This window comes from Myotis daubentonii, chromosome 21 (genome assembly GCF_963259705.1).
Source record: "Myotis daubentonii chromosome 21, mMyoDau2.1, whole genome shotgun sequence".
NCBI lineage: Eukaryota > Metazoa > Chordata > Mammalia > Chiroptera > Vespertilionidae > Myotis > Myotis daubentonii.
The window spans coordinates 2,299,963-2,315,502 of record NC_081860.1 but is presented as its reverse complement, the minus strand read 5'-3'; the positions used below and the strand labels follow the sequence as shown (position 1 = coordinate 2,315,502).

General features: G+C 43.1%; 1 protein-coding gene across 1 annotated transcript; it reads right to left on the bottom strand.

The window, feature by feature from the left end:
- Positions 1-3,130: 3,130 nt before the first annotated feature.
- LOC132222897 (zinc finger protein 551-like) lies at positions 3,131-15,480 on the bottom strand. Its single transcript, XM_059678251.1, has 3 exons — positions 15,355-15,480; positions 6,511-6,634; positions 3,131-4,455 (listed from the first exon to the last, which is right to left on the bottom strand). Exons 2-3 carry the CDS (start codon positions 6,629-6,631, stop codon positions 3,140-3,142), a joined length of 1,437 nt encoding a protein of 478 aa, XP_059534234.1. The 5' UTR covers positions 6,632-6,634; positions 15,355-15,480; the 3' UTR covers positions 3,131-3,139.
- Between the last annotated feature and the right edge of the window lie 60 nt (positions 15,481-15,540).

The following is a 15,540-nucleotide window of genomic DNA, read 5'->3' as shown; positions in this document are numbered from 1 at the left end:
CTTCGGGAACATCCCTGGCTGCCTGGATTCCCCTACTATGGTCAAGGGGAAGACCCACATGTTAAGAATATTTACTGGGAAGGGTACAGCACTGTGAGCATTCCAGCATCCCTGTTCTTTGCAATTAACATCAGTCAGTACCTGCTTCCAAGTCTCCTTTCTTTTGCATGGCCCTGGTGAGTGCTCCCAGTGAGGATGATGGTGAAAAATGCTGACGTTAAATTCAGTGGTGATCCTGTGCTTTCCATTTGTTCTGTGTATGAACCCGTGCTAAAGGGTCGCTGCATGGTTTTCCACACTGGTCCTATGCACTGAGCCAAACCAGTTAGGGCCCAGGCGTTTTATTTATAAAACTCCAAGTAACTGAAACCATAGACTGCTCAATAAAGTGGTTATCCACAGAATACATTATTTCCTGGAAATGAAAAATTAACTATTTACATAAACAATAGTGTTGAATCTCAAAATATCTGTGTAGCATGAAGGAAGCCAGTGCTTGTTAAAGGCAATTCACCTTATACAGTGGGGCCTTGACTTACGAGTTTAATTCGTTCCGTGATGGAGCTTGTAACTCAAATTACTCTTATGTCAAATCAATTTTCACCATTACAATGAATTGAAATGCCATTACTCAGTGTGGCGTTCACTGTGATGTCCTCCTCACCAACTAGCGGTTGGGTATCTGAAGCTGGCTCGTATCCCGAATTTTAGCTCGCAACTCAAAGCAAAAACTTGGCCGAGAGACAGCTCGTATCTCGAAAAACTCGTTAGTCAGGACACTCATAAGTCAAGGCCCCACTGTAGTGCCAATAAAATTATGAACAATATGAACTACTCTACTGTAAAGAAAGGTAAATTGATGCCTGCATGGAGGGCTGGGAAGGCAGAAAGCTTACAAAAGGGCTGGAGGTAAATATCCGGTGTGGCAAAGTAGGTTTAGAGTTGTTGGGATGGAAATAATACAATGATTAATAAATAACAACACAAATATAAACTCTCCATGGCCTTTGGTGCCTCATTTTATTGGCTGTGATCATGTTCACTGAAACCAGTGGTTTGCTTCCAGGTCAGGGCACATGCCTAGCTGAATCCCCAATAATTGGTCATACGGGAGGCAGATGATTGCTGTTCTCTCCCTCTCCCTTCCTTCAAAATTTAATAAAAATACATTTTAAAATACAGAAGACAGTGACTTGAAAAAGAGAATTAACTCTGTGTTTGGCATACTCACAACAGTAAGCCTACTTTTTCCCCAACATGGATGTGGGTAACAGAGCAGCCTATTTTACCTGTGACGGTTTCTCAGCTTTATCTGAGTGTTCAACCTCACCAAATACTGCACATTAGAAACCTGCATTCCCTTGCTCGTCATTTATGCATATACCTAAGTAAAGTCTTGAAAGGTGGTTTCATATAAATCCTAGATATCCCTCTGTTGTTAGAAAATTAAGATGGCAACCCTATACAGACAGGACCATCTCTCTCCTCATTTCTTGGGAGGACCAGCCTAGCCTCAGTGGCATCAAATATTGATAAGCAGTGAAGACTATTGCCATCAGCCCAGCTGGCGTGGCTCAGTGGTTGAGCATCGACCTATCAATCAAGAAGTCAAGGTTCAATTCCTGGTCAGGACACATGCCCAGGTTGTTGGCTCGATCCCCAGAGCAGGGCGTGCAGTAGGCAAGCGATCAATGATCCTCTCTCATTGATATTTTGCTCTCTCTCTCCCTTTCTCTCCAAAATCATAAAAGTATATATTTAAAAAAAACAAACAACTATGGCCATGAAATTCAACAGGAATGCTGACTGCTTACAAAAGACACATCCTGGGACAGATGGCAGGATTAACCTTCCTCTAGCTTTGACTTCTTGCCTGGTGAGCAACTACCTTATGTAAACACTCTAGAGGGGCCAGGGAATACACAATAGCATAAGGTTATTTTATCTGCCAATGATCTCAGCTACATGAAACAGTTTTGGAGGTCCTGAGAATGTCTGTACATAAAGGTCACACAAGCCACAGGCCCTGGGACATTCGTGGCCTTATGTTCAGAAGAGGCCCTTTTCATCTAATTTACTGCAGGCTTTCCCACTCACTATTGAAACAGGTTTTCTGCCTTAATTGTGGTTCCAACTCAGAGTCTTTCAAAAAATGACCCCAGCCTATGAAATTCCATACTTCCTAGCACATGGCTCCTTTGCGGTACATGGAGAGCAGGCTCCTTAAACATTGCTGAGGCTTATGTAATACATATTGTGAACAGAGAACATGATTCATATCGGTCACAGAAGCAGAGCGACGTTCAGAGTGACCTTTGCCCTCACCAATAATCGAGGCACTAGCCTGCAGATTAAATGCACAGTCATGTGGTCTTTATTTCAAGGCCACGGGCTGCAGTAATTAATAAGCCAATATTGGACAAAAAGTGACTTCCTGCCATTATGCTCTCCCTTCCAAACCACATAAACTTTGGGGTAAACACAACATCTATTCATCTCTGCACGCTGACAGATCACATTTGTGTTTGCAAATCATCTGTGGCCATATTGAATAAAACCAAAATTAAAGGAACAAATGTAAAAACACCTTTTAAAAAAGATCGTAAACCAGAGCACAGGAGAGCAAGGGGTTTGCGGGTTGGTGACTAAGGTTCCCCCAAATTTATCAAAACATAATGTGAGTACCACTATGATCCTGAAAAAGGTAGCACTTCTTAGCTGAAAAGGAGTCCTTTGGATGAATCCTGGGTCAGGTCAATTTTCTAGTCATAGAGAAATGAATGAAGATACTGCCAAGAGCTTGGAGGAAGCATAATTACTTCAAGCAGAAGCGAGAGCACAGAATACAGTCCCCTGAGCAGCCAGGGATGATGACCAATGTACACTCCTCAGGTGAGCCAGGTGTTAGAGGTGGAATCTCTTCAGTGACAAAGAGACGGTGACAACATTTGGGTCGTAGGTCTGGGCATTTTAAAAATTACAGTGCAGCTCCTTCAAGTCTCACTTGTATCTCAAATTTCTGAGAATCTAGCAGAGTGTACGTTCCCATAAAAGGGGTTTACATACATATAAAGGGTCCCATAGAGCCCCTTAAGGGTTCTTACAATAAGTGAGAAAAATAAAAACATTCCCTAGACATTTATGGTTTTTCTCCAGTGTGAACTCTGTGGTGTCTAGTGAGGGCAACCCTTCCACTGAAATGCTTCCCACATTCACTACACTCATATGGCTTTTCCCCAGTGTGAACTCTGTGGTGTAGAATGAGGTAAGACCTTCGACTGAAGGATTTCCCACAATCAGTACACTCATATGGCTTTTCTCCAGTGTGAACTCTGTGGTGTCTAGTGAGGCCAGCACTTTCACTGAAATGCTTCTCACATTCACTACACTCATATGGCTTTTCTCCAGTGTGAACTCTGTGGTGTATAGTGAGGTGAGATCTTCGACTGAAGGACTTCCCACATTCACTACACTCATATGGCTTTTCCCCAGTGTGAAGTCTGTGGTGTCTAGTGAAGTCAGACCTTTCACTGAAGGACTTCCCACATTCACTACACTTATATGGCTTTTCCCCAGTGTGAACTCTGTGGTGTCTAGTGAGGTGATATCTTTCACTGAAGGACTTCCCACATTCACTACACTCACATAGCTTTTCTCCACTGTGAACTTTGTGGTGTAGAGTGAGGTGACACCTTTGACTGAAGGACTTCCCACATTCACTACACTCATATGGCTTTTCTCCAGTGTGAACTCTGTGGTGTTTAATGAGAGCAGTGCTTTCACTGAAGACCTTCCCACAATCAGTACCCTCGTAGGGCTTTTCTGTAGTGTGAACTCTCCTGTGTTGAAGGTGGTTGAAGGTTCGTCTACACATTTCCCCACATTTATTATACTCATCAATCATATCTCCAGAGCAGAGACCTTTCTCATAAGCAACTTTCTGTTTCTGGCTGACAGCTGTTTCACATTCAACCCACTGGGGATGTCTTTTTCCACTGAGAAATTCCTGTGAAATCTCACTGTTACTGTGTGGCTCCTCAGTGTTAAGAGTGGCCTGGTGCTGCAGAAACCCGGAGATGACTGGGGAGTCTTCACCACCCTCCGTTTTGGCTTCAGGCACCCCAGATAAGTAGAAGCAGCAACTTTTCACAAGCGAGGCACTCTCCATATCTTCTTTCCAGGGCTTCTCTCCACTGGCATCCTTCTGTTGCTGGTGAGGGTTTGTACTGAAACACAAGTCTCTCACACACGCATCACTTAAGAACACATTCTTCTCAAAGTAAACCACTTGTAACTCACTCAGGTGCAAAATATCTTTTAACACTGAGAAGCACGGCTTACACAGATGGGTCCTCTGGGTGGCTGCAGCTGTCTTGGAAGCCCTGACCTGAGACTCTCCCACAGATACACTGTGTTCAGAATAGGCCTCCACATCATCTATTTTATGCCAATGACCTGAAAACAGAGAAATGATGAGAAATGAATGGTGACTCTGGAGACAGGGTGAAGTCCCATGATAAAAGTGTGTTGCACATACTACATTGGTTTCATACAATTGGCTGAAAATAAAAGACCTATAGGATGGCTTAATAAGAGGCCCCTGTGAAGTTCTTGACCACTGAAGATCACAAAACAGTGGAGATTTCAACAGAAATTTGCCGGGAGCCGGTCCATCCTTGCTGTTTCAAGGGACCTGGCATATATGGCATACGATTCTTAATATGTTTGCTCACCTTCTTGGCGCTGTGTTTTAACCAAGGTCACCTCTCAGAGAAAGGTTGAATCCCCAGGTAGGGATTTTCCCCTCAACTAAGTGCCAGGCGGGTAATTAATCCCTTTAACTACGAACAATCATGCTTAAACTACATAATCTTTTCTCCCTGGAATGGAGATAAGAAACGCCCTAACCTTTGTAATAGAGATTGATAGGATCGAATCAACTGGTATAAATACAGTTGTAACAAGACAGAAACACTCAGAACTTAGAACAGAATCAAGAAGACAGAACCTACACGGAGCCTAGAGACAGAAGAACTTCGCTGGAGAGAGCATGCTGGAGGATCCTGGAGAGGGACTGGCCTCAGAGCCTAGAGACATAGCCTAGCGGGAGAACATGGCAAGGGATCCTGGACTGAACCTGACTACAGAGATTGGCAGGAGAACCTGACTGGAACCTGGACACTGAACCTGACTGGAGAGCCTGGACAGAACCTGGCTGGAGAACCTAGCGAGGGAACATGGCTACAGAACCTCGCTGGAAATCTGAAGCAGAACCTCTCTGGAGATCCAGACCAGAACTTGGCTGGAGATCCGGGCTAGAGATCCTGGCTAGGCTGCTGATCAACTGAACGCTGCCTCTGTGTCATTCCTTCTTCGCCGACTCCGTCCACACCTTTGGGGACCCCTGGACCCGCTGGGGTTGGACCCCGGCAGAAATAGAGCATAAACATGGCGAGCACCACATGAAAGATAAGTGGACTGTCCAGCTCATTCTGCTGCTAACAGCATTCAGTACATCTTCTCTGCCTGTGACATGGGCAAGCTGTGCAGAAGGTTGGTTCACTTTCCAAGTAAAATTCAATACATAAGTAGCTGGTGTTTGAGGGGTGTTTAAGCATGCATGTGCTCCTCATAACACTTGCATAGATCAATGTTGTAGAATACTGCAGAAAGAGATACGTAGAGGAATAGGTGATGTAAAAATGACACAAAGGAGAAGATAGCCAAACTGAGAAGTCATTGATGAAATGACAAGTCAGCAAAGTGTCACGTGTGGAAAAGGAAAGGTATAAATGAGGTGTGGCCACGGGAACCTGCACCAAACACTGTTGGAGAGGAGCAGGTTCCTGGTACAATCTCAACACCATCCTTATGTCATACCTCCCCCCAGTTGCCACTCAGCCAGGCCAGGCATGCTCTAGGACCGTCCTGTATGTTCACTCTGGAAAAAACTGAGGCTCTCCCTGCTCCTCCTTCTCTAGAAATACGTACAAAATAAATATTCCAAGTATCAATGAAAGATAACAGAGGTAAGCAGCCATCACTTGCCCATAGCATTCGGTTTGCAATAGTATTCACAGAAGGTAATATTACAAACAACAATGGAAGGAGGGTCTTACAAGAAGAGTCTCTGGTGCATGTACGTAAAGACCATACCTGGCACAGGCATTCACCAAGGTCCTTATCTAAGGGAAGGTGCAGAAGTGGAAGCCATGGATCTGGATATACTCACCCTCCCTCGGAGAGGTGACCCATTAAGCTGTCTGTAATACTGCTGACACCCACACACTTCCTGCAGTTTCTGAGGCAACTGGTGTTAGGGAGGCTTATGGAGTCTATTGCTCAGGGCTCTCTGACAGCTCAGCACTGGCAGCCACAGCCCATTAGACAAGACAGTGGGGAAAATTAGCAGAGCCCATGGTCTGGCTTAGAGAGAGAGAGTGCTAAGTCTGGAGAATAAATAAAGAGTGGGCATTACCTCAGGATCTAGGAGAGATGGGAATGTCTTACCTACGAATGATACAAGTGCAAACACTTCCAGCATCACATCACAGTACAGATGCCTCTGAGCCTCATCAAGGAGCCCCCACTCCTCCTGAGAGAAGGCAATGGCCACGTCCTCAAAGTTCATATCCTGTCATAATGGAGACAGTACATCCCATGATAAGATTCTCTCTTGAGATTCCAAGTTTGCCATACCCCCCACCCTGCACATCCATATGTCCCCCTACTCTCCACATCAGAGAAGATAGCAGGCCTTGATGCCATTAAAGTCAATCTCTCCTTATACAGATGCTGTGTCTCTCACAACAATAAAGGCAGATGAAGAGATACAAGATACCTGTCTTCTGATCCTCAAATGTGAGTCACACTGCCCCCTTTTAATAACAGTGGGTGTTAGGCACACAGGGGAGGAAGAGATGCTGCACATAATGGGAATGTGATGGATTTGATACTGGTGTTGTCAGGCAATACCCATGTTGTCCTTCAAATTGTGCCTCCAAGACACCAAACAACATGGTAATGCCAATTACACTTCTGACTCCAATCCCACTTTGCTGGGGCCATCACTTTGCATTACCTGCTGCCCATAGTTCTTTGATCCACACTTCTCTCACAGCGTCATTCTCAAAGGCACAACTTCACTGGGAACACAAATAAGCCATGACAAGGACAGGGTGTTTTCTAATAAGATTCTTTCTTAAAATTCTAGTTCACCACCTCTATAACATATTTCTCTCTCACCCTTCTCTCTTCTCCTTTCCCCATCCTGGTGGGAATTTTCAAGTGCAAGTGACACTGAGGTATGCTCTCGTCCTTATTGTTCACTGGGTCAGCCCTCAATAAGAAATGGCAGGTGGGCACATATATGGCGCCTAAGCTCTGGACCTGCCATGTAGCACCAGAGCAGCCCATATTGTTAGGAATTATCCTAAAATTCCCCATATCGTATCATAAAGACGCCATCAGAAATGGACTCCCCCCAAAAAGATGGCGGCCAGCAAGAAGGTAAGGAGGGTTTGTGAGAGAGGGAGGGAGGGATAGAGGAGTAGGTGGACGTGTGTGGTGTGTGTGAGTGCGAGCTAGGGACAGCTAGATCCTACAGGTTTTTCAAGGGGCTGCCAAACCTGGCAGTCTTAGACGGCAAAACCTGCTGCCACCACAAACACTCCGGGGAGGACACCCCCGGCACAGAGACTGCACCATCTTGAAGAACAGAACTGCTTGAGACTAGGATCCTAGCCTCGCTATTACCCAATCTGGTCTCAGTTGCAAACCAGGAGCCTACAGCCACTCGGGTAAGAGATCTGTGACCACAGCTGCAGACGCACCAGCACCAAGAACCCAGGCACCGAGGCCAAAGATTCTTGTGAGTTACAGAGCCAATCCCCCTCCCTGCCACCCCACGGCAGTGGCATAGGAACTGCCACACCCTCTCCGCTCAAACAGGCGTCTTGCCCAAACACTGCAGCGGCAGCTCTACCTGAATTTGGGCCTGGGTGTGTGGACACGGGAAGTTAGTTTCCCGTGACCAGAATCCGTGCCCAAACAGGGAGGCTGTGCTGAATTTGAGCCTTGGTGCGCAATCTTGGGGAGTTTGTTTTCGGCAAACAGATCCCACACCCATGCAGGGAGACAGCGCTGAATCTGAGCCTGGGGGCATGAACTCAGGGAACTTGTTTCCCACAATGAGACTCTACACCCAACCAGGGAGGTAGAGCTGAATCTGAGCCTGGGGGCGCAAACTCTGGGAGTTTGTTTCCAGCGATCAGACCCTGTGCCCACACAGGGAGGCAGTGCTGAATGTGAGTCAGGGTGACGGACACGGGAGTTTGTTTCTTGCAGTGCACACTCACGTGACCAGACCGCAGGCCCACACTGAGGGGCAGTGCCACCTGACTTTGATTCAGGGCAAGCACACACGGAAGGCTTTTTCCGCAGGGCAGGAGTGCACCTTCTTCTGACACAGTGCGACTGTGCACCTCGGTCCCCCAAGCAGACCGGGGACGCTGATTTTCCATGCAAGAGGCAGCACCAGTGACTTGAATCTGTTTCTCATTGCACGCACCTGGGATCCCTGATTCCCAGTGCATTCACACTAAGAGCCAGTAACTGCAATTCATGGCACATGCACACACAGGGACCCAGATTCTCGGTGCGAGACCACACCAAGCAACAGAGACTCTGATACTCGATTCTCGGTGCGGACACAGGGGGTCTCTGACTCCTGCCTTGCGCTAGGGGACTTTGATTTTTGGCACATGCCAGCGGGATCTGTTTCAGGATGGCGCAGGCAGGGTTCCTAATTCTAGGAGCGCACCTGAGGCCACATTAAGTGCCTGTGAATGTAATCCTGGGTGAGCGTGGCTCCCACCAACCCAAGGTAGCCACACATCTTGGTGTCCGAGCTCTTCAGTGACACTTGCAGGGTGTGAAGCTCCCACTACACATGGCCCATTACTTGACATGTGAACCTTCTGGTGATAGAATGGAGAGACAATGAAACAATCCCCAGAGGAAAGAAAAAGACAGATCGCCAAGAAAGGAAATAAGTGAAACAGAAGCATGGAACATGACCAAAAAAAAATCAGAATAATGGTCATAGAGTTCATACACCTGATGGATGAGAAAATCAATAACCTATGCAAAAATCAGGAAGAAATGAAAAGTGATATAGCTGCAATCAAAAACACCATGGAAGGTTTCAACAGTAGACTACAAGAAGCAGAGGACCAAATTAGTGAGTTAAAAGATAAGGTAGAGAAACAAGCTCAATCTGAACAGCAACGAGAGAAAAAATTAAAAAGCAGGAGAGCCTAAGGGAGCTTTGGACAACATGAAACGAAGTAACATTTGCATAATAGGGCTGCCAGAAGGACAAGAAGAGCAGCAAGGGTTAGAAAATCTATTTGAAGAAATAATGACAGAAACCTTCCCTGATGTGGGGAAGAAAAAGTGACACAAGTACAGAGAGTACCAACCAAGATGAATCCCAAAAGACCCACACCAAGACATGTCATAATCACAATGGCAAATGTTTGCGACAAAGAGAGACTCTTAAAGGCTGTAAGGGAGAGACAGAGAGTTACCTACAAAGAATCCCCCATCAGTTAACAAAAGATTTCTCAACAGAAACATATCAAGCTAGAAGGGAATGGAAGGAGGCATACAAAATGATGGAAAGCAAAGGACTGAATCCAAGAATACTCTATCCAGCAAGACTATCAATCAAAATTAAAGGGGAAATCAGGAGCTTCACAGACAAAAAAAAGGCTAAGGGACTTTATCACTACCAAGCCAGCAATGCAACAACTGCTAAAGGGAATGCTGCAAAAAGAAGAAATAAAAAGGTAAGCAGGAACACAGGCACAAAAAAATAACAGTGGCTACAACCAAGTACCTTTCAATAACTTTAAATGCAAACAGACTAAATGCTTCAATCAAAATACATCGAGTGGCTGAATGGATAAGAAAACACGACCCATATATACGCTGTCTACAAGAGATCCACCTCAGAACAAGGGACTCACATAGTCTGAAAGTGAAGGATTGGAAAAATATCTTTCAGGCAAATGGAAATGAAAAAAAAAAAAAAAGCTGGGGTAGCAATACTTATATCTGACAAAATAGACCTCAAAGTGAAGGCCATAACAAGAGATAAGAAGGCCACTTCATAATACTAAAGGGATTGATACAACAAGAGGATATAACCCTGATAAACATATATGTACCCACCTCAAGAGCACCTAAATACATTAAAAGAAACCTAAATCCTGGAAGATATCAAGGGAGAGATAGACAACAATACAATCATAGTAGGGGACTTTAATACACCACGGACATCACTGGATAAGTCCTCTAGACCAATGGTTCTCAACCTTCTGGCCCTTTAAATACAGTTCCTCATGTTGTGACCCAACCATAAAATTATTTTCATTGCTACTTCATAACTGTAATGTTGCTAATGTTATGAATCGTAATGTAAATATCTGACATGCAGGATGGTCTTAGGCAACCCCTGTGAAAGGGTCATTCGACCGCAAAAGGGGTCACGACCCACAGGTTGAGAACTGCAGCTCTACACAAGAAATTCAGCAAAGAAATAGCAATCCTAAATGACTCACTAGATCAGATGGACTTAATTGACATCTTCAGAACATTTCACCCCAAAGCCATGGAATATACATTTTTCTCAAGTGCACGTGGGACATTTTCAAAAATAAACCACATATTGGGTCACAAGCAAAGTCTCTCCAAATTCAAGAAGATTGAAATCATACCAAGCATCATCTCAGACCACAATGGCATAATATTAGAAATAAACTACAATAAAAACAATCCCAAAAACTCAAAAACACTTGGAAGCTGAAAAGCATGCTATTAAACAATGATTGGGTTACAAATGAGATCAAAGAAGAAATTAAAAACATCCTGCAAAATAATGACAACAAAAACACAACAATCCAAAATCTATGGGACACAATGAAAGCAGTCCTCAGAGGGAAGTTTATAGCTTTACAGGCCTAACTCAACAAACAATAAAAAATGGTAGTAAGTCATCTAACTCAACATCTCAAAGAATTAGAAAGAGAGCAACAAGAAAAGCCCAGAGTGAGCAGAAGGAAGGAGATAATAAAGATCAGAGCAGAAATAAATGACATAGAGACCAAAAAAAAAAAAAAAAAGTACAAAATATCAATGAAACCAAGATCTGGTTCTTTGAAAGGATAAACAAGATCGATGAACCTCTAGCCAGGCTCACCAAGAAGCAAAGAGAGAGGATCCAAATAAACAAAATCAGAAATGGAAGAGGTGAAATAACAACAGACTCCACAGAAATACAAAGAATTGTTAAAAATACTATGAACAACTCTATTCTAACAAACTAGACAACCTGGAGGAAATGAACATATTCCTAGAAAAATACAGCCTTCCAAAACTAAATCAGGAAGATTCTAAAAATCTCAATAGGCTGATAATTATGGAAGAAATTGAAGCAGTCATCAAAAAGCTCCCAGCAAACAAAAGCCCGGGGCCAGATGGCTTCACAGGGGAGTTTTACCAAACATTCAAGGAAGAACTAAAACCTATCCTCCTCAGACTATTCCAAAAAATTCACGAGGAAGGAACACTTCCAAGCTCATTCTATGAAGCCAGCATCACCCTAATACCAAAACCAGATAAAGACAACACAATGAAAGAGAATTATAGGCCAATATCCTTCATGAACATAGATTCCAAAATACTCAACAAAATTCTAGCAAATCAGATCCAGCAGTGCATCAGAAAGATCATACACCATGATCAAGTAGGATTTATCCCAGGGATGCAAGGATGGTACAATATCTGCAAATCAATAAACGTGATACATCAACAAATTGAGAGATAAAAATCACAGTCATATCAACTGAAGCAGAAAAAGCATTTGACAAAATCCAACACCCTTTCTTGATAAAAACTCGCAGCAAGGTGGGAATAGAAAGATCATACCTCAACATAATAAAAGCCATATATGACAAACCCACAGCCAAAATCATACTCAGTGGGCAAAAACTAAAACCATTTCCCCTAAGAACAGGAACAAGAGGGGGATGCCCACTCTCACCACTCCTGTTCAACCTAGTACTGGAAGTATTAGCCATTGAAATCAGACAAGAAGAAGAAATAAAAGTCATCCAAATTGGAAAACAAGAAGTAAAACTGTCATTTTTTTCACGACATACTGTACAAAGAAAACCCTAAAGACTCCATAAAAAATTATTAGAGTTAATAAATAAATTGGGCAATGTAGCAGGATACAAAATTAACCCCAAGAAATCTATGGCATTTCTATACACCAATAGTGAACTTACAGAAAGAGAGACTAAAAAAAACAATCCCATTTACCATCGCACCAAAAAAATTAAGACACCTAGGAATAAACTAAACTAAGGAGGTAAAAGACCTATATGCGGAAAACTATAGGATACTGAAAAAAGAGATAGAGGAAGACATAAACAGATGGAAGAACATACCTTGTTTATGGATTGGTAGACTAAATATCATTAAAATGTCCATACTACCCAAAACAATCTATAAATTCAATGCAATCCCCATTAAAATACCAACTTCATGTTTAACAGACGTAGAACGAACTTTCCAAAAATTCATCTGGAATAAAAGAGACCCCGAAAAGCTGCAGCAATCCTGAGAAAAAACAAAGTAGATGGGATCTCAATACCAGATATCAAGCTGTATTACAAAGCCATTGTTCTCAAAACAGCCTGGTACAGGCTCAAGAACAGACATATAGATCAATGGAATAGAATAGAGAACCCAGATATCGGCCTGAACCACTATGCCCAATTAATATTCGACAAGGGAGGCATGAACATACAATAGAATCAAGACAGTCTCTTCAATAAATATTGTTGGGAAAATTGGAGCAACAATTTTCATGCAAAAAAATGAAACTAGACCACCATCATACACCATACACAAAAATAAACTCAAAATGGATAAAGTACTTAAACATAAGATTGGAAACCATAAAAATACTAGAGGAATCCACAGGCAACAAAATCTAAGACATATGCCAAAGGAATTTATTCACTGAGACTGCTCCTAGGGCAGTGATGGCGAACCTATGACATGCGTGTCAGAGGTGATACGCGAACTCATTTTTTTGGTTGATTTTACTTTGTTAAATGACATTTCAATATATAAAATAAATATCAAAAATATGAATCTTTGTTTTACTATGGTTGCAAATATCAAAAATTTTCTATATGGGACACAGCACCAGAGCTAAGTTAGGGTTTTTCAAAATGCTGACATGCCGAGCTCAAAAGGTTCGCCATCACTGTCCTAGGACAATGGAAACTAAAGAGAAAATAAACAAATGGGACTACATCAAAATAAAAAGCATTTGCACAGCAAAGGAAACCATCAACAAAACAACAAGAAAGCCCACTGCATGAGAGAACACATTTGCCAATGTTATCACCAATAAGGGTTTAATCTCCAACATTTACAGGGAACTCATACAACTTAACAAAAGGAACATAAACAATCCAATCAAAAAATAGGCAATGGACCTAAATAGATACTTTCCGAAAGAAGACAGAAGGAAGGCCAAGAGACATATGAAAACATCTCAAAGTCACTAATTACCAGAGAGATGCCAATCAAAACGACAATGCAGTACCATCTCACACCTGTCAGAATGGCTGTCATCAACAAATCAACAAACAACAAGTGTTGGTGAGGATGCAGAGAAAAAGGAACCCTCATGCACTGCTGGTGGGAATGCAGACTGGTGCAGCCACTGTGGAGAACAGTATGGAGTTTTCTCAAAAAACTAAAAATGGAACTCCCATTTGACCCAGTGATCCCACTTCTAGGAATATATCCCAAGAAGCTAGAAACACCAATCAGAAAGGATATATGCACCCCTATGTTCATAGTGGCACAATTCACCATAGCTAAGATTTGGAAACAGCCTAAGGGCCCATCAGTAGATGAATGGATTAGAAAACTGTGGTACATCTAAACAATGGAATACTAAACTGCGATAAAAATGAAGGAATTCTGCCGAAACCGGTTTGGCTCAGTGGATAGAGCGTCGGCCTGCGGACTGAAGGGTCCTAGGTTCGATTCCGGTCAAGGGCATGTACCTGGGTTGCGGGCACATCCCCAGTGGGAGGTGTGCAGGAGGCGGCTGATCGATGTTTCTCTCTCATCGATGTTTCTGGCTCTCTATCTCTCTTCCTTCCTCTCTGTAAAAAATCAATAAAATATATTTAAAAAAAAAATGAAGGAATTCTTACCATTTGCAACAGCATGGATGGAACTGGAGAGCATTATGCTAAATGAAATAAGCCAGTCAGAGAAAGATAAATATCACATGATCTCACTCATTTATAGAATACAATGAACAACATAAACTGATGAACAAAAACAGATCCAGATACAGAAAAGCATCGATCATTGTCAAACCTCAGAGGGAAGGTAGGGGAGGGTGGGGGTAAGGAGGAGAGATCAACCAAAGGACTTGTATGCATGCATATAAGCCTAACCAATGGAAACCGACAACAGGCAGGTGAGAGCACCAGTGTGTGGGGGGCGGTTAGGGGCGGTAATGGGGATATAAGGACACATATATAATACCTTAATCAATAAAGAAATTTTAAAAAAAGAAATGGACTCCCTTTTCATTCACTCGTCTGTCAATGTTAGTGCCTGGCTGCTTTGCTTTTAGTCCCAGGGACCACACTGATGTCATCATGGGTGACTGTGCAGCTCAGCCCGGGTTCCCCACCTGCCACACTGACACAGATGGCACCTCCCATACTGTTCTCTGGGTCACTGTATGCTCTGCCCTCAAGAGAACCTTGGCTGCTTGTCATCACAGGCCCCTAGGCTGTGCTGGTGTTCACATGTCTGTGGACTGCCTAGGTGATTAAAACACAGATATTGATTTTAGAGAGAGAGAGAAATAGGGATATATATATATTTGCGCGCGCGCACACACACACACACACACGGAGAGAGAGAGATCTATCTTTTGTCCCATTAACTTTATACATTCTTAGACTAACTGTTGAGATATATATATATATAGATAGATAGATAGATAGATATATATATCCAGTCCTACGGCGTGACATAATGCAATTTCGCCGTAAGTCAGAACCCAACTACATAAGCACCTATGTCACTCACATGGCACACATACACAGCAGTAATGAAGTAAAATATTAAAAAAATATATTAAAAGAAAGATAATTACTGACCTTTACTTGTGGTAAGTAAATAATAAAAAAACATAAAGCACATATGTACATACAAGGGTAAATACGGTATTATCCTTACCTTTACTACTGTTGTTGGCTTGCACACTGGACGTTGTAAAGGAGGGAGAGACAGGCTTACACTGGGCTGCTGGGGGGAGGAGGTTTGAGAGGCAGAACCTGGAGAAGGTGAATGAGATACTGGGCCAGGTGAGTCTGGAGAGGCAGAACCCGCAGAAGGTGCTGGAGATACTGGGTCAGGTGAGTC